The sequence below is a fragment of the Arabidopsis thaliana genome, assembly GCF_000001735.4.
Source record: "Arabidopsis thaliana chromosome 1 sequence".
NCBI classification, from domain to species: domain Eukaryota; kingdom Viridiplantae; phylum Streptophyta; class Magnoliopsida; order Brassicales; family Brassicaceae; genus Arabidopsis; species Arabidopsis thaliana.
This window is the reverse complement of record NC_003070.9, coordinates 18,761,375-18,779,232: the sequence shown is the minus strand read 5'-3', so window position 1 is coordinate 18,779,232 and position 17,858 is coordinate 18,761,375. Positions and strand designations below refer to the sequence as shown.

Here is a 17,858-nt window from a genome sequence, read left to right as displayed (position 1 = left end):
GCTTCTCAAAACTTGCTAAATTTTTACATAGAGAAATATTTTTGTTAATTTTTCTTTTGTTTTTAGTTGACTTATTGGAAAACAAATAATAATGAAGAAATAAAAAAAATACTCAACCACATGAGATGAGAAACGTTTTGTTAATGAATGATAAAATTAGGGTAAACATAAAACCCTAATAAGTTACTTGATGATATTTTCCAGCGGCTCTCTCACGTATTTCCATTTTTTATCCAATCAGATATATCAAGTAATTAATGAACCGACGAAACATGGAAATTCTTTAATTTCAATACTTTCCATAATTTTCTCTCATAGCTAAATTATAGAAACTACAACAAATAGAAAATGGAAAATGATAACTTGATAAATACTCAAGCACCGCAAGAAACAACAAGATTAAGAAACACAATTTGCTCCCACGATTTGCTCTCTTTATATAGTTCTCTCTCTGTTCCTCATATTTCTTCATCGTTTTGTTTCGCTTCTCTTTCTCTGTCTCTCGTATCTTTCTACTACTCTGTTTCTTGAATTCTAATGAACAACATCGACGACGCAAAGACGGAGACTTCAGTGTCTTCAGGTTCAAGCGACTCTTTCTTGCCTCTCAAGAAACGCATGAGACTTGATGACGAACCAGAAAACGCCCTAGTGGTTTCGTCTTCACCAAAGACGGTTGTGGCTTCTGGCAATGTCAAGTACAAAGGAGTCGTTCAGCAACAGAACGGTCATTGGGGTGCCCAGATTTACGCAGACCACAAAAGGATTTGGCTTGGAACTTTCAAATCCGCTGATGAAGCCGCCACGGCTTACGATAGTGCATCTATCAAACTCCGAAGCTTTGACGCTAACTCGCACCGGAACTTCCCTTGGTCTACAATCACTCTCAACGAACCAGACTTTCAAAATTGCTACACAACAGAGACTGTGTTGAACATGATCAGAGACGGTTCGTACCAACACAAATTCAGAGATTTTCTCAGAATCAGATCTCAGATTGTTGCGAGTATCAACATCGGGGGACCAAAACAAGCCCGAGGAGAAGTGAATCAAGAATCAGACAAGTGTTTTTCTTGCACACAGCTTTTTCAGAAGGAATTGACACCGAGCGATGTAGGGAAACTAAATAGGCTTGTGATACCTAAAAAGTATGCAGTGAAGTATATGCCTTTCATAAGCGCTGATCAAAGCGAGAAAGAAGAGGGTGAAATAGTAGGATCTGTGGAAGATGTGGAGGTTGTGTTTTACGACAGAGCAATGAGACAATGGAAGTTTAGGTATTGTTACTGGAAAAGTAGCCAGAGCTTTGTCTTCACCAGAGGATGGAATAGTTTCGTGAAGGAGAAGAATCTCAAGGAGAAGGATGTTATTGCCTTCTACACTTGCGATGTCCCGAACAATGTGAAGACATTAGAAGGTCAAAGAAAGAACTTCTTGATGATCGATGTTCATTGCTTTTCAGACAACGGTTCCGTGGTAGCTGAGGAAGTAAGTATGACGGTTCATGACAGTTCAGTGCAAGTAAAGAAAACAGAAAACTTGGTTAGCTCCATGTTAGAAGATAAAGAAACCAAATCAGAGGAGAACAAAGGAGGGTTTATGCTGTTTGGTGTAAGGATCGAATGTCCTTAGGGAATTTTTCTTTAAAAGTTTCTTACTTCAACTAGAACTTGTTTTACTTGTACCTCATGAATTTTTATTAACAAAATTGTTTTACTTAACTAGAGATTGGTTTACTAAATGATTTTCTCAATGCTTCGTTACTGGTTTAGATTTCGATAACCATTATCAAAGTGAGCTACTCGCAATGCATAACCACCAAGATTGCTAGTTTACTCATGACAAGCTCAGAAGCTTTTGGCCTTATAAGAAGAAAGACTTAACCAAAAAATCTTATCAATAGTATTTGTTAACTGGTCAATTAGTTTTTATCAATTTCTCAAGAATAAAAGAGTAAAAAATGAAAAGAAAAAAAAAATGTCACAAATAAAACTTACTAAAGATTATTTATGAACTTAATAAATTTGAATAATTTTATAAAAATAAATGTAAAATCAACTGAAAATTTATTTTAGAGAAATTCTATTTAACAACATCCAACAAAAAGTAAAAAAGATTATAATATTTTTCTTTGTTCCAACGCAAAATTACATTTTTTTGTTTTTGAACATAATTACGATTTTTATTTAGTTCTTTTTTTTTGAATTCCAAAAATCAGATCTCTTGCCCAACGGTGAGTTCTTCTTATCTAACTTTCCTTTTCATTCACATTGGGTTTTGGTGGATCCAATTTTCATCTTCCCTTTTAGGTTGGAATTTTGAGTTTTATCTTCCCATTTCTGGATTTTGTTTCTCTCTAGTCTATTCCTTCAAAACCAAGAACCCAACTTTGTTTTATATTCAAAAGTTGTTTGCTTTCATCGCGTTTGGTGTTCATCTTCATCTGGGTATTCTCAAGAATCAATCTTTATACTTTACTTTTGCAAAAAATTTATCCTTTATAGTTCTTGTTGTTTTGATGATGATGCTTTTGCTTATGGATCTGATTTGGTTCCAATCGATTCTTAGAATTAGATCGGATCAACACTCTTCATCATCTTTTTAAGATTGGGATTAGGACAAATTCTTGATTAATTGAGTTTTTTTTTTTGGAATGCAAATAGTTTGAGATTATAATAACATGGAAGGAATCATTGTGAGAAGAGTTATACCATCTGATAACAGTTGTCTCTTCAATGCAATCGGGTAATAATAAGCTTTTTTTTTAAGTCAAGAAGAATGTTTTTGAGGCTTGTGTTTCTTTATCTTTGAGGTTTCTCTTCTACAGTTATGTCATGGACAAGGACAAAAACAAAGCTCCTGAGCTCAGACAGGTTTGTTCATATCTTTTAGCATTCTTTGATCTGTTGAAGTTACTTCAGCTTCATTCAACGTTTAGCTTCTTTTACTTCGTAGCTTATCAGCTTCATAAGGTATTTAAGCTTAGAAGTTACTGATACCGTTCTATATAGTCCATTTTAATATAGCGAATAGAAGGAATGTTACTACATGAATTGAGTATTTCACGAGTATAATAGAAACAATTCTGAGACATTTAGCTTGGTGCTATCTTGATAAGGTGATAGCAGCAGCAGTTGCAAGCAACAAGGAGAAATATAATGAAGCATTTCTAGGGAAGCTCAATGAAGAATATTGTGCTTGGATTCTCAATCCAGACAAGTGGGGAGGTATATTTTCCTAGATTGTAAAACATGATTCTCCATAATTGATTAAGTTATAGGTATCAGGCGAGATATGTTGGTAAATGTCTCTTGTTCATGATTTTTCATGGCTAATAATGTTTGTACGGTTCATCATTTTGAATTGATAGTGTCTTTCCGTTTTCTTTTGCTTTGTGTAGGTGCGATTGAGCTTTCGATATTAGCAGATTATTATGGTCGAGAAATTGCAGCTTACGACATTCAAACTAGTCGATGTGACTTGTATGGACAGGTAATCATCACATTTCCAACATACAAATTCTGAAGAAAAAACCTTGGAATGTATTAGACAGGACTTTTCCCTTTTGTAGACGAGAAACTACGACGAAAGAGTTATGCTGATCTATGACGGTCTTCATTACGATGCTCTTGCTGTAAGTTGATATATCCTCCATTGAAAAAATAACTTGGTAATCAAAGGTCCAAAACTGGTGGCTTAATTATAATTTCATTGCTGCAATATTCCAGCTGTCTCCATTTGAAGGGGCCGAGGAAGATTTTGATATGACTATATATCCAGTTGGTAAAGATAGATCCATAGGATCAATTGAAGGGCTTGCTTTGAATCTAGTGAAGGACCAACAAAGGTAATATATATAAGTGTCAACCATAGTTTTGTTGAATGTGGCTGAAGGAAACAAGAATAAGCCTGTGATTTGGTTTATCTGTTTCAGGAAAAGGAGTTACACAGATACTGCAAACTTCACTCTACGTTGCGGTGTTTGCCAAATTGGAGTTATTGGACAAAAGGTCATTGCTTTGTCTCCTTAATTCTTCATTTGATATTATTTCATAGATCAGACAGAGCTTGAATTTTGAACTTGAAACAGGAAGCTGTGGAACATGCTCAAGCAACTGGTCATGTTAATTTTCAAGAATACAAATAAGAGAATGATTGATTTGATTCTTTTATACAGTTCCAAGAAACAAGAAAGTAAACCACGAAAATGATGTGCTTAATTTTAATTTTATGTTGTCAACAATACAAATTCAGTCTGTTGTGCAATTATCTTGTGTTGTGTTCTTTACTCTAGTGATGACCTCTTTATGAGGAGGATCATTGTTGTCTCACCAATAATGCCATGAAAAAAATGAACTTCTTTGGATTCATTTGCTCTGTGTTAAAACCAAAAATTTCCAATATGTGGATAGTATTGCTTTTATTTATTTTCCACAATTTGCTATGTTGTTTCTTACATCGTTACAAGATTGTCTAACCAAAACAGGAACTGTAATATCAATAATCCAAATTGGAGCATTACATAACAAAACGATTTGGTGAGTTTGCCGGAAACTAGTAACTATATTATATAAATTGATGAACAAGTCTCTAACATTAGCGTCTCTTACTCTACTAAAGGTTTTTCTTCCATAATGAGATAATGATATTAGAGTACACATTGCTTAATTGCTAATGACCAATGACATAAATCTAAACCCCGATCTAAGCTGCTTGCTGGTCCCGACTGCTTTCCCGGAACATTATTACATCATACAGCATCTGAAACCGGTGAAAGATTAGAGAACCGCACGCAGTGTCCCGGGTATTAAGATCTGGTTCAGCTGTGACCAAAAACGGTTTGGCTCCTAAATCCTCTGTTTAAGGACATGCTTTAACTGAACCTTTTGGCTTTCGATTCGTGCTTCAATGAGTTTTGACTTCAAACTACTCTTCTGTGCACCTCTAGGCCATTCTATGCAACCTTTCATTCCTCCTCGGTTTACATGAGGATGATTTGCAGATTCCGGTGAAGAGTTCCATTGTCCAACCAAATCCATCATCGGGCTAAATCCGCCTTTGCTCGAGACTCTGTCTGGTGAAACCATTCCCGCGCTTGACTTTCTCCCATTTGAAACCCTTCCTCCATTCATACCTTCCATTGATATTACCTTGTAGTTGCTATCTCTATCTCCATTGCTTGCACCTGTTGATCTCCAAAGCTTTGCTATTGATGAAACCTTTTTGGATGACCGTCTTGGAATGGAACACACTTCACTTATCTCTGTGGTTGGAGTCATTGTATCATCCCAAACTTTGCCTAAGGACTCTGTACCACCACTGGAGGCGTTGCTGTGTCGGTGATTGTGATTCTTGTTGTTCACAGAAGGAATGCTCCCATCTGGTGAGTAACTCGATCCTTGTTCTTCGAGGTGGCTCACTGTTTCCCAACCGCTATCATCTTCTTCAATGTCTCCATTCTGGTGAGTATAAGCATCTGAGTGTCTCCCTTTCTTGTTCATCATATTGGCATCTAGACTTACCGTGTGAACTTTAGAATCGTGGCTGATTGGACTGTAAGCGACAGATTTCTCCATTTCTCTATCATGGGCTTCACCGAGATTCATTTCTTCAAACACCGCGTAGATATCATCCGGGTTTGCAGGCACATACGTAAATTCCTTGATTTCTTGGATATTAACTGATGCTGCGGTTTCTCTTAATAACTCAGCTTCTCTCACCTCTTTGACATCTGTCACGATATCTCGTGACCTAAGGAAAGATTCCAAATCTCCTACAAGCTTGTTCATTTGTGAGTACCTTTCCTCGAGTGCTACTTTGGCATCAATAAGCTTCATCTGGACACGTTCCTCACGCCAGACCTCAGCCATCTGTAGCATTCTTCTTTCATCGTCCACTTCTTCTCTGAGGCTCATGGATTCTCTCTTCAATGCTTCAATCTCAGCTTTATCTTCTCCTATTTCCTTTGCAAGTTCGTCGCAAACTTCCTCAATCAATTCTCTTGCTTTCCTTTCCTTTTCGTAGTCCTGCATGTAACGCTTCACGGCTAACTTTGAATCTGCAAGCTCGTTGACTAGTTTATGATTTACGATTTCTAATCTCTGACGGGTTTTCTTCTCCCTGTTCATATCAGTTTTCATATCGTCAATAATTGCTCGGACCTTCTCATGCTCCCTGCTCCGCCAAGCAGCCCTCTCCTCGCTAACTTTCCTCAAGAACTGCTCGAGCTTCTTTTTATGAGATCGCTTCTCGCTCTCGAGATCTTCTATGCGAGCATGTGCTTCCTCCAGTTCTGCTTCAAGGGAAGAAACCAATGACACAGCATTCACTTGCTGATCAATACGCTTCATGTTGCTATATATTTGGTGTACTTCCTCCATTGTATCCAAGCAGACAGGATCCCATTTTGTCGCCCCCTCCATTGCTGAGTGGGGAAATGGCATTGAAGGTTCGAGCTGACAAGAAAGCAATAGAAGACTTGAGGTCAAGAAACCATAAAAAATTGATTACAAAACATAAGATCAACAACAAGAAGGACCTTCAAGGACTAGGACAAGAATATCTCAGTCAAGAGTTATATTGAGAATTACAGCTTTTATAAAACCGATTACCCAAAAAGGTAAGACTGACCGAAAGGACTCATAGAACCAACTTGAACTCACAGATTCATTATTTCAATCTCATTTAAGTTTTTCCTTTCTGCAGCCGGGGATATTACGAGAAAATTTCCGTGCTCTTCAACAATAAACTTCATTCATAAAAATAATTTTTACCGGGTTAAAAATGAAAAGAAATCATAACACAAAAAAGCTGCATTCAGATTATGGTAACTGGTAAAAGAGCTCTAAGTCTTTGAAGAGTAAATAGACAACGGGTGCACGATATCCAAAAAAACTGCAAAAAGTATTTCACTCATCTACTTGTTTAGCTAAAATCATATACACTACGAAGATTGAAAAGATCAACACACCTTACACAAGAATCCATTTTTTGTCGTAGCAATAGTACTAGGGTTCTGCCTTATCTTATTGCTCTGACCACCAGAGGGTTTGTCACTATGGTGATAAAGATACGGAACACCCATGTATCCACCATTTCCCTGCAAGGAAACAACAAGATAGCTTAAAACAGAAAGCTTATGAACATAAATTTCTTTCTCCATATGAACAAAATTTAGAGCTGTGATAGATAATGCAAACAAAGAAGATAAGGATTTGATAGAGCAGTGGTCAAAACTTGAACTTCAAAATTAAGCAATGACCAATTGGGTAATAAATTGAGATCATCCATAACAACTACTTTATTCTCACAATGCAGATGAGAGCAATTCAATTTCAAAGTAAATGCCCCAAAATTATTGGATCTCAAGAATCCGGAAGATTCCAAAAAAATTAAAATTATTGTACCTGAAACCCTAACCCCTCTTTGCCCTTTCTTTCTCCGCCGCTGGAACTCGCGTCAGGAACTTGCAACCGCCATAGCCCAGCGGCGAGTTTCCTAACAGAGACAGGCCGTGCGATTTTCCTCCGATCCTTGCGGCGAGTAGTCTCTGACCTCGCAACCTGGTGATTATCATCCTCGTAATCATCGTCTTCTACAACGCCGCTTCTCTCTTTATTCCGATCCTCCACCTTCCATTTCAATAAAGGAGTCTCCGGCCGGCTTCGTCTGCCACCAGAAGGACCGGATCTTCGCTGACGAGTCAAACTCGGGTTCCTAGCTCGACGTTTAGTGACAGTAGTAGCTCTTTGAATAGCTCTGAGATCTGGACCGTGAGAGAAGAGATTCTTATCCGACTCAAAGGCCGGTAATGTCGCCGTCGAATACGGCTTTCCGGTGACTTTCATCACGTAATCACCGCCATAAACAAAACGTGAAGAACCGACCAAAAATCTCGGAGAAACCCCAAAAGAGCTCGAGAATCACAGACGAAAATGCGTGCCTCAGAGATAGAGGGAGAGAGATAGCTTTGAGTTCGTGAAGCCAAAAAATCGCTTTGTTGTGAGAGTCTTGTGACTGAAACGAGAGAGAGAGAGAGATGAGTATATGAATACGTATATTTGTAAAACCCATGTGTATTGGTCAACGGTATAAGACCAAGACGACGTCGTATCATTAGAGAGTGGATGTGTACGCGCGTAGTAGCGCGTGGGGAGCGTTTCCCTAAACTACATGGGGAGGGAGAGAGCTCTCTAGCTTGGTGGTGCGTGTTGTTTGCAGAGAGACGTTGGGAATATATGATTAAAGAATGTATTTTAAAAACAAAAATGTTTCAATAAATTATTGGTGTACGTGTTTTTTTTTTGTTAATTAAAAGATTGTAGCATGTAGGATATCAAAAGAGTGGAATGGATATTGTATTGTCTGATGTTAACCTATCATTTTTTTAAAAAAATTATAGAAAAGAAAATGTTAATCATGAACATGCAATGCATAAGATTTATAAGTCAATTTTTAGATCTCGATTCTTTAATCTCTATTGTATTGTATATATAGAAAAAGGTATTGACTAGGAAACAAACAAAGAGGCGACGAAGACATGAAAGGGTATCCTAAGTTAAGATGTCGGCTCATTGGATTCATCAGCCTGCCTACACATGATCTATATACATTTCACTCTTTTTCTTTCTAACAAGACTTATATATTTCACTCGTTTTCTTTCTAACAAAACTTATATACAAAGGTGATTTTCTTTATAAATAAGCTTATGTCTAGTAATAAACATGCAGATGTAACTTTTCAATTACCTTACGCAGCAATACATATTATCAACATTTAAAATCATATATGTAAAGAACATCGCTTTAAAATGATTTTTTTACCTTTAATTAGAAACTGTTGATAAAAAAAACATTTAAAATCAACTTCGAGATTAAATATATTACGCTCCAAAAAAGTATGATATTTGGAGTTTTTAGATAAATATTTGTTTTTTTAAAATTTAAGATTTTTCGATCCGATCTAATATGCTTGTAGATATAGTTTTTTGTAAAAAAAATTTGAATTTTTTTAGATATATTATATATATATGATTACAAAAAGTGTGGTATATTTTGAGAATGCATTTAAGAAATTTATTCTAATGTATATATGGAATTAGTTTGGAAGCTTTTGTATATTAATTTTTGTAATTGTATTATGTGATTTAATATCTTGTAATTTATACTATTGTTTTCAGCTAACACATACATATCATTATATCAATCGAGTTCCGATTGATCTCTCTTAAAAGATAAACCGCAAATATCCTAAAATTTTATTGCATCCAATTTCAGGTAATTAATATTAACAATATGCTTTTTAGATTGTTTTTTTTTTAATTCTGAAAACATGTAATAAAAATTCAATATCCTAAAAATAACATGTCTAATTTGTATTATTAAAATTGATATAGTATATTACATGCTTGGGCCGGTTCGAGTGATGTTTGGGACGAAACTAATATTACATGATGTGGTTTCTGGCCTAGAGGGATTACGGGCTTCAGCGCAGAACCTCTTGGATTTCAAACAAAAAAAAGAAAAAAAAAAATATTGATATAGTATATAATTTAAGTTCGATATGTAATTGATATTCAGGATATAAAATAAAATAAATTTACTATAATTCGTGTGCCTATGTTAAAATGATATATACATTGAAATGGATAGACTAGAATAAATATAGTAAACCCTTAATTTATATACCACTATGATTTTAAAAATTGTGGTAGTGTGGTATTACACAAATATCTACTTTATATTAGATCGACAAAATTGAATAGATCAACAAAGCTATGCACGTTGGATTGCCCATCAAACTTTTAATTGAGGATTATAGTATATTATTTTTTATATTTGTGTATTAATATGATAATGAACATGCAAACAATAGTTGATTAATGGGTCAGCCTCTTTAAATGTGCCATCTTTGGGTACTTCCCATGCTATTCCTTGTTCTTGATGTGTCTCATTAAATTTTATTGTTTTCTTAATTGTTTCATTTGCTTCTAACCCTAATCCATGTATTTTTTTTTTTTTACCCTAATCCATGATCCATGTTCTATCACTCGACTAGTTTCCACGTACTCTAGACTTTCGCACTAGTATATGTTATTACTTATTACCAATTATATAATTAACTAGATAAGGACCCGTCCGATGGACGGGTTTATTTTCTTATAACTAAAATCAAATTTAATAAAATATAATAATTATCTTTCAAAAGTAATTTTTTTTTCTTAATGTTGTATTGTTTCCTTCACCACTAAAATTATTGAATAAAAAATTATTTGAATGAAAAATATATCATATAGCAATTGCTCAAATTATTTGAATGAAAAGTATATCAAATAGCAATAACTTTTGATATACTTATATGAAAACTAAAATTAAAATTATTTTATCATAAAGTTAGCGAATGATTTCAAAATGGTTTTAAATTAGGCACGTTAAAAATATAGAGATGATTGATCAACGTTGACTAAATTCCTTTAAATCATGACATATGGTAAAATCTTTGATTGATAACTATTCATGATAATATTAATTACTAACTTTGAAAAATTAAAATATATCATACTAATTATATAATAAGGTATATTTCCCTTATACTAATTTTTTTCTATCACCACTTTCGTAACCATGAACAGTCACTATATATTGTCACCTGCATAACAATCACATGTTACTCCTATATTTTTTAGTATGACATGCTATTTTATTAAATGACATTGTTTAAATAATAATTTCATAATTATTTTGAGTCAATTGTGAGTATTTATGAAGAAATTAGTTTATGTGGTGATCCACATAAAGCCCGCCTATTTATACTATAATTTTATGGATAGAATCATGGTTTTTTCTGTTAGTATCATCTGAAATTTATGATAGGAGATCTTGTAATTCTTATTTCAACATATTGCACATGGAAGTTACAAATTTCAATAAGGTTTCCTTCACATAATTGAGCTCCAAACTTTTCAATAAGATAATGATGGATAGAACCTTGAATTGTATTTTTCTGTTTTAAAAAAGATTAATAAATTGGAGAATATTTAGGATTAAAGTATTAAAATTTACCTTTTCATCAAGTAGGAGCAATTCTATTTTTATGAGTTCATTTTTTTTTTTTCTTGGTTCCCACTTTCTTGAACTTGTGTCTTCACGTTATCTTTGATGATAGCTATTCTGGTTTTTTTTTCAAGAATTGAAGATAAGTAAATGTAAACAACAACGCTTAATAATTGTTTCTAAGGTAAGCACTATATAATATTCTAATAGCGTAAGAACAATGTCAACTTAGAAATAAATATAACAGATCTATACATATTATAGTCAACGTATAAGTAAATATTAACTAATTAACCTAGAAGAAAGTTTTTACGTACCAAGAAAATTTAAATAGCAACGAAGAATAATATTTTCTGATGCAAGCATGATATAATAATACTCTAATAGCATAAGAACATGTTAAACCTAGAAAATAAATATGATAAATGTACATGTATTATAGTCAACCACCCAAAAAAAAGTTTAAAGTTTGACTTACCAAGGAAAAACAAAAAACAAAACATTGATGCAAAAATAGTGATTTTGAGGGGGGTTTTGTGAAAAAATAAGAGATTACCTCTTTGTTTATATAGAGATGGATGTTTACATATTTATTTTTTTAGAATTATGTATATAATCCTAAACATTCTTTTTGATTTGTAGAATTATGTATATAATCATTTTTCTTTTATAATTGATAAATAATTGTAAACTTTCCCTTTTTTAATAGTTGGTAAATTTAATTAGAATTATATAGTAGGACAGCTTTTCTAATTTCTATTTTTATCTAATAAGATACATATAATTTTTTTATAATTATCTTATTTAGTTTTTTCTAATAATTTTCCATAATTATCTTTTAAGGAGAAATTAAAGTAGTATTTTTTTCCATTTTTCTTAAGAATTGGTAACTTACATTTGGCCTTTTTTTGTCTTCAATTTCTATTTTTAACTTTAATAAAATACATATAGTTTTCTTATATTTCCATATAGTTTTTTTTCCATATAGTTTTTTTCTAATATATTTTGTTTGACACGTGTCAACATCTAAAATCGATAAAATTGTCATGTGTCATGATCTCGCGAATTTGTACCTTTCGAAACTGTACTTTATATAATAATATTACACCAATATACGTAATTATATTTAACAGTATCAACCATTTTTTTTTTGTCAACTGAAAACTAAAAATACCAAATTGATATACAGAGTCCTGCACAACAGATCTTGGCTTTATTTGTTGATCAGCAATCTGTATGCGTGCGTCAGTTATATAGTAAACCTGTTTATTTTTATTTTGCTGAAATCTATAGATCTGCAGTGTTTTGTAATTTTGTACGTGTTTACTATATTACTTTACTCAAAACTGTTGTAGACTTGTAGTCGTGTCGTGTAGATCTATTTGATATTTTACTTATATCAAAATTGTTTCATCTATTTTAACATCTTTGAAAATTACAATATCTTCAATGGAAACCTCTCGTATTTCTTACCAAAATTGTGTAAATATTTTTTCATCATATGTTGTTAAAAATTCTAAAAGGCAATTTAGATATATAAATAAAAAAATTCGCTTTTGCATATCTATATATACATTTTTGCAGCCATTTTGTGAAATAAATCCTGGAGTTGGAACTTATTTACAATGGATATCACTGGCTTATTCAATGCGAAAATTAACTACCAAATAAAAGCAAATCTTATTCAAAAGAATATGCTCTTATTTCATGGCCTAATTATTTTTTGCCAAAATGGTTAAAATATTTAAAAATTAAATAATTATTTGAAAGAAAACTTTAAATTGATTTAAATTATAAATCTTTTAATAAAAATATTATTAGAAAAAATAAAATTAGTTTACCGAACATGATTAAATAGTAGGACTAAATGGTATAACGTGTTTATAATATTATAATATATAAACTTTATAACAATTAAATAAATATTTGAAAGAAAACTTTTAAATTGATTTGAATTAAATATTTTTTAAATTAAAGTATTATTAAAACAAAAATAACAAAATAATGTCTAATTTTACTGAACATGGTTAGTGGTAAGACGGGTTTGGTCGATAGTATTACGAGACGGTATAGCACAAGTGAAATCTATTAGATATGTTTAATTTCACTGTGCAGGATTAGATAGTATAACGGGTTTTGATCGATAATAATACGAAACGATATACTACAAATGAAATCATAGATATAACAATTAAAATCTATATATACATTATTTTAAACACTAAACAAAGCAAACAATAATAATAAAACAAATATCTACATATACAATTATATAACAAATTTTATTAAAAACTTAGTCCCGCAGTATACCGCGGGTCAAAATCTAGCGTAATTACAATTTTGCAAGAAAAAAGAAAAGCACGTTCAACACAAAGGCACTGATATGATAACGTATAAACGTAATTAATAGCAAACACATAAACACCATAAACAATAAAATTACAAACCACAAACATGTATGATATCATCAATTGCGACATCGATGGACTTTGTTCAATTTGTTCCTCAATTTCTCACCTCATATATCAAAATCATTTGTCTGGTTCATTCACAACCAGTACTATATAGACGTGTCAGCTGTCATAATCCGACCGAATAAGTATATGTTATTAAATGTCTACTACCACCTAATTATGTATCACATTAAATCCATTGTTTGGTTAAATTTGAACAGATAATATTTAACCAAATTAGTTGATTATTTCTTCCTCTCTCTAATTAGTGCATATGTTGGCAAACACAATAAATTATAGATATATTTTTTTTGGTAAAAACATTTAAAAAAACAAAATTATATTTCCTCGTATTAGTTAATTCATTGATTAATTTCTTACTATTTCTTTTAATTAAAAAACTTTAAAAACATATAATTTACCAACTACTTGCTACAGTTTTTTTGAAAAAGTGGGACTTGTAAATTCTTTCGTACTTTTCCATGAGCCATTCACTTGATGAACAAAAAAAATATTTTCCCAAGTTATTTCGTCCTGTCTCGAAAACAAGCCTTTTACATTACGGGCCTTGTAGCCCAATTATAGCATACCATATTAATCACACTTCTGGTTTGTTTTGCTTTCTTTCTTCTTAATTTCTTCTTGACCTGAAATTTCATTGCATACATACTCTTATATTCATGAGTTATCAGGGACTAACTTATACTTGTTTCTTTTCTTTAAACTGAAAGCACTAAGTGAAAACTTTTGTGGCCTTTTCTCATCGATTAAATATACAATAATTTCGAAAGAACCAACAAAATTTGCTATGCGATCCGCAACTTGCTAATGATAACATAGCAAGATTAGGTCGAACTCCTCTCCGTACGCTTGTAAGGTTTGCGCAATTGTGCTCAATGAGATCCGATTAGTCCGTCCATATCTTGATTAATATTTTTGTTAACTATAAAATTTTAATAAGACCAAGAATAACTCCATACGAATATGTGTTCGCATGCCATCATTTAGGACAGACCAAAGTGAAAAGAAAAAAAGAAATGTAATCCCAATATTTTCTTAACAACCTTTTGTAACCCCCAAAGAAAATAAAACTTAGCAAAATTCATGTGGGCTTTGTTAACCCACTTTTGTTCTTCCAACTACATTGCCATGTGATACCCTTTTCTTTTCTTTTCTTCACACTATTACTATAAATGTACTCCTCGCGGTCCAAACATAAATTAATTAGAAGATTAATAAATTTTAAAGGGTCATATTAATGAATAATAAGATGAACGTAACATGCATTGTATAACATCATCATCCATGCAAGAAAATCATGAACACTCCCTAAATCTTTCTCTCTCTTCAAACTTATATAAACCCTTCATTAATTAGACATCTCAATCAATGATCTAAATAACTAAACTCATCATCACAAAGTCATCTCAATGATGAGCATTAAGCTGACATTGTGTGCCTTAATCTTCTTCCTCTTAAATTCACTTCTTCATCATGTTCTCGGTCACGATAACCAACTTAACACAACCTCGTCATGGCTTAAGAGCCACATCAAAGCAGCTACAACAACAAATTGGGGTAGACCAAAGCCACCGATGTGTAAACCATGGATTTGCAAACGGTCCGGACCATCAGAGGCTCGAATGAGATGTTGTCGTAACCAATGCGTTGATGTCTTGTCCGATCCAAACCATTGTCGGTTCTGTTTCAAGAGTTGTAGGTTCGCATTGTCGTGCTGCGATGGAGATTGTGTGGACACGAACACTGATCCGTCTAATTGTGGACAATGCGGGAACGAGTGTGAATCCGGTGCGCCTTGTGAGTTTGGTATGTGTGGTTATGCTGCTCCATCGTCACAGCCTGGAAAACGTCATCGTCGTCACAAGTTTCATCGGCCACGTCCTCCTCCTTCTCCGGACAGTAAACTTAATTATGATGATCATGATGATGAATAATAAAGCGTGACGTGGTGAGATACTGATGAGGTCGAGTCTTCGAGTTTAACTATCATTGTTCTGTGTGTGTTAGAGTTCATTTTTTCGATGAATTTTATTTTGTAATGATAATAATTGGTTATATGAGTGGTTTGTGTTAATGCTTCGTGGTATTTTGTATGGTGTCATTTGTAATGTTAAATGGTCGGTTCATAGTTATGGTCAATATATGTGTGTTTAATCCTTCACTCGGTTTTACGAAAATTAAAATTAACGTAAAACCGATATTATTATGTATGATTTTCGAGCAACATTACATGATGTAGGCGGATTTATACATTTTACAGTTATGTTTTACGCATCTTATAGAAAATAATGCATGCTGTAATTAATCTTATGTTACTTTACTTGTTTTTTTTCACTATGATGGGTAGGAATAGGATTTATAAATGTCGTAGGTTCATCGAACTTTTTAACCTTCTTTTCATTTATCTTCCTTATCCATTGCAAACAGCAAACACAAACCGACAACATAAAGATGATATGTTAGCTTTTCTTTCATGTTTACGTATAAGATCTAAAACGAGTCGAAACCAATTAGTCATCTTCATGGCTGATCCTCCGTTAGAGACTTAGAGAATTTCGATTTTAAAAATTCGTTAGGTCCAATAATAAAATAACTAAGCAACATTTTCATCGTATGTACTTGTGTGATTGGTTTCTAGATTGGAGCAATTGTTTTGAAGGTCTCTTGTTCGAGCAAGATATATTTGGCCTACATTCTTTCTTTCTTTTTGGGTTTTACTTTTACATTATTTTGGTAGACAAAACTCGATCAATAGCCTAATCTCTAATACTAATTGTTTAGCATCGGTTTAACTCAACTGTTATACTTATTCTTTATTGACCATTCCCAAAGATGTATTTTCAAAGTTACATCAACAATGACAGAAACGAGCCATGCAATATCTATTCAACCAGGACAAAAAATTAACAAAAAATTAAACGGTCCTGGTTTAATTTTTATTTTTTTCCGACCCGAGTAAAGTAACGAATCTCGGCCATAAGTTTTTTTTTGTAATCAGGCCCATTTGTTTATAAAATATATCTCATTCAAGTTAGATTATATAGTAACCTATGTGCCAAAGGCCCAAAACCATTGAGATAAATGAACTGATTTTTTTTTTTTAAATAAACTTTTTTGACCACTTAAAACAAGAGTCCCTTTCGTGAACTACTAAGTTCGATGTGTGTATAAAGTATAAGCACATTATTATCTTTCAATGTTATTATCTTTTTGTTCAACATCTTTCAATGTTTAAATTTACTGGAAATTAGTTTGGTGGAACCCACACTCTAACATGTAAGCTATTCAATTTATTTATTTGTCATTTGTGTTTATAACTTTTTTTATAATAGACTATATATTTGAAAGTATTGGATGAAAAATACAAATGAATATACACATACCTTTACGATTCATACAAGAAGAAAAAAATTGGATTGTATCAACACATGTATATCTATGGTGCCATGTGGTCGTGGTCTCGTGGAAGATAAGTTTAGTTTAAAGATGTTTTTGGTTCTTATGCAAAAGTGAATGTTTTCCTATTAACAATTGATCAAAGTTTAGGTCATCGTTCTAGATCAATTAGTAATAACACATGTAACGGTTCTGTGACACGTTGTGCTGTATCCAACATTACTAGAATAGTTTATTTCTTTCTGAATGGTTAAGCAGTAACTGCATTATACATAAAAGTTTTGCATTAACAATATGTATTCTATGAATTGAATAGTCTCCTTGATATATGAGTTTTCTTGGAAGTAATATATTAAGAAAATTGTTATATAAATAAATAGAAAGATGGGAAATATAAAAAAAAGTTGAGGAGGAGATGTCATTAGGAAGACGAAAGAGAAATGAAAAAGCGTGGAAGGAGCAAACTGAATCAATAAAAACTCTATTGTGTCCCACTTTTCACCACTCGTTAACGCGTCTGTGATGTCTCGTCTCTTAAACATGACTTTTCTTTATTAACTTCAACCACATTTATTTCATGGAACCAAAAAAATAAGTATATGTTAACCTCTTTTGTAAATAGAAACAAACAATAATGTTTTAAATAGTAATTTGTAGAGTAACAAAATAATGATTTCACGACAATTTGTGTTCTTTCACTTTGATTAGTAAAATATGTTTGCTGACATGGGAAAAAAAAATACTACACGACTACTAAAAGTGTCGAATATTGATTTTTAAATTGTACAATAATACAGAATGATATAAATTTGCAAACTTCAATAATCTCTATATTTAATAATGGCTTTTACTATTTTACGCGATATACTTATTTATAGAATTCCTCAATTCTACAATATTACTAATTAATTTCTCAACTTAATTGCATAAAATGTA

At 32.5% G+C, this 17,858-nt stretch overlaps 4 protein-coding genes, 1 long non-coding RNA gene and 1 other non-coding gene across 8 annotated transcripts; 5 read left to right on the top strand and 1 right to left on the bottom strand.

Annotated features, from left to right (window-relative positions):
* Window positions 1-618: 618 nt before the first annotated feature.
* Window positions 619-1,632, top strand: AT1G50680 (AP2/B3 transcription factor family protein; the record flags this gene model as incomplete). Its single annotated transcript, NM_103950.1, has 1 exon — window positions 619-1,632. One exon carries the CDS (start codon window positions 619-621, stop codon window positions 1,630-1,632), a length of 1,014 nt encoding a protein of 337 aa, NP_175483.1.
* A 570-nt stretch (window positions 1,633-2,202) lies between these two features.
* Window positions 2,203-4,428, top strand: AT1G50670 (OTU-like cysteine protease family protein). 3 transcript variants are annotated; one of them, NM_001333448.1, is made up of 9 exons: window positions 2,203-2,233; window positions 2,664-2,745; window positions 2,828-2,873; window positions 3,119-3,227; window positions 3,401-3,492; window positions 3,572-3,634; window positions 3,729-3,847; window positions 3,935-4,010; window positions 4,091-4,387. In NM_001333448.1, exons 2-9 carry the CDS (start codon window positions 2,681-2,683, stop codon window positions 4,145-4,147), a joined length of 627 nt encoding a protein of 208 aa, NP_001321195.1. In that variant the 5' UTR covers window positions 2,203-2,233; window positions 2,664-2,680; the 3' UTR covers window positions 4,148-4,387. The 3 variants fall into 3 exon arrangements, with proteins under 3 accessions (NP_001321195.1, NP_175482.1, NP_001321194.1); NM_103949.4 differs by having other exon boundaries at window positions 2,221-2,447; window positions 4,091-4,428; NM_001333447.1 differs by lacking the exon at window positions 2,203-2,233 and adding an exon at window positions 2,238-2,309 and having other exon boundaries at window positions 4,091-4,427.
* A 45-nt stretch (window positions 4,429-4,473) lies between these two features.
* AT1G50660 (actin cytoskeleton-regulatory complex pan-like protein) lies at window positions 4,474-8,296 on the bottom strand. Its single transcript, NM_103948.3, has 3 exons — window positions 7,407-8,296; window positions 6,971-7,099; window positions 4,474-6,455 (listed from the first exon to the last, which is right to left on the bottom strand). Exons 1-3 carry the CDS (start codon window positions 7,845-7,847, stop codon window positions 4,848-4,850), a joined length of 2,178 nt encoding a protein of 725 aa, NP_175481.1. The 5' UTR covers window positions 7,848-8,296; the 3' UTR covers window positions 4,474-4,847.
* Window positions 6,376-6,807, top strand: AT1G07663. The gene has a single exon (NR_139287.1). It is a non-coding gene; the product is annotated as an other RNA (long non-coding RNA).
* On the top strand, window positions 7,303-8,296 carry AT1G50659. Its single transcript, NR_143580.1, has one exon. It is a non-coding gene; the product is annotated as an other RNA (non-coding RNA).
* A 6,569-nt stretch (window positions 8,297-14,865) lies between these two features.
* AT1G50650 (Stigma-specific Stig1 family protein) lies at window positions 14,866-15,593 on the top strand. Its single transcript, NM_103947.2, has one exon. The coding sequence runs from the start codon at window positions 14,936-14,938 to the stop codon at window positions 15,458-15,460; it is 525 nt and encodes a 174-aa protein (NP_175480.1). The 5' UTR covers window positions 14,866-14,935; the 3' UTR covers window positions 15,461-15,593.
* The last annotated feature ends 2,265 nt before the right edge of the window (window positions 15,594-17,858 follow it).

Excerpts from the sequence above, each read along its gene's own strand:
- AT1G50670 (NM_103949.4), top strand. The coding sequence starts at position 2,681 with ATGGAAGGAATCATTGTGAGAAGAGTTATACCATCTGATAACAGTTGT. Across the intron at positions 2,746-2,827 it reads TGTCTCTTCAATGCAATCGG|TTATGTCATGGACAAGGACA; the intron begins GTAATAATAAGC and ends TCTCTTCTACAG. Across the intron at positions 3,848-3,934 it reads CTAGTGAAGGACCAACAAAG|GAAAAGGAGTTACACAGATA; the intron begins GTAATATATATA and ends TATCTGTTTCAG.
- AT1G50660 (NM_103948.3), bottom strand. The coding sequence starts at position 7,847 with ATGAAAGTCACCGGAAAGCCGTATTCGACGGCGACATTACCGGCCTTT. Across the intron at positions 7,100-7,406 it reads AAGAGGGGTTAGGGTTTCAG|GGAAATGGTGGATACATGGG; the intron begins GTACAATAATTT and ends GTTTCCTTGCAG. Across the intron at positions 6,456-6,970 it reads AAAATGGATTCTTGTGTAAG|CTCGAACCTTCAATGCCATT; the intron begins GTGTGTTGATCT and ends CTTTCTTGTCAG.
- AT1G50650 (NM_103947.2), top strand. The coding sequence starts at position 14,936 with ATGATGAGCATTAAGCTGACATTGTGTGCCTTAATCTTCTTCCTCTTA.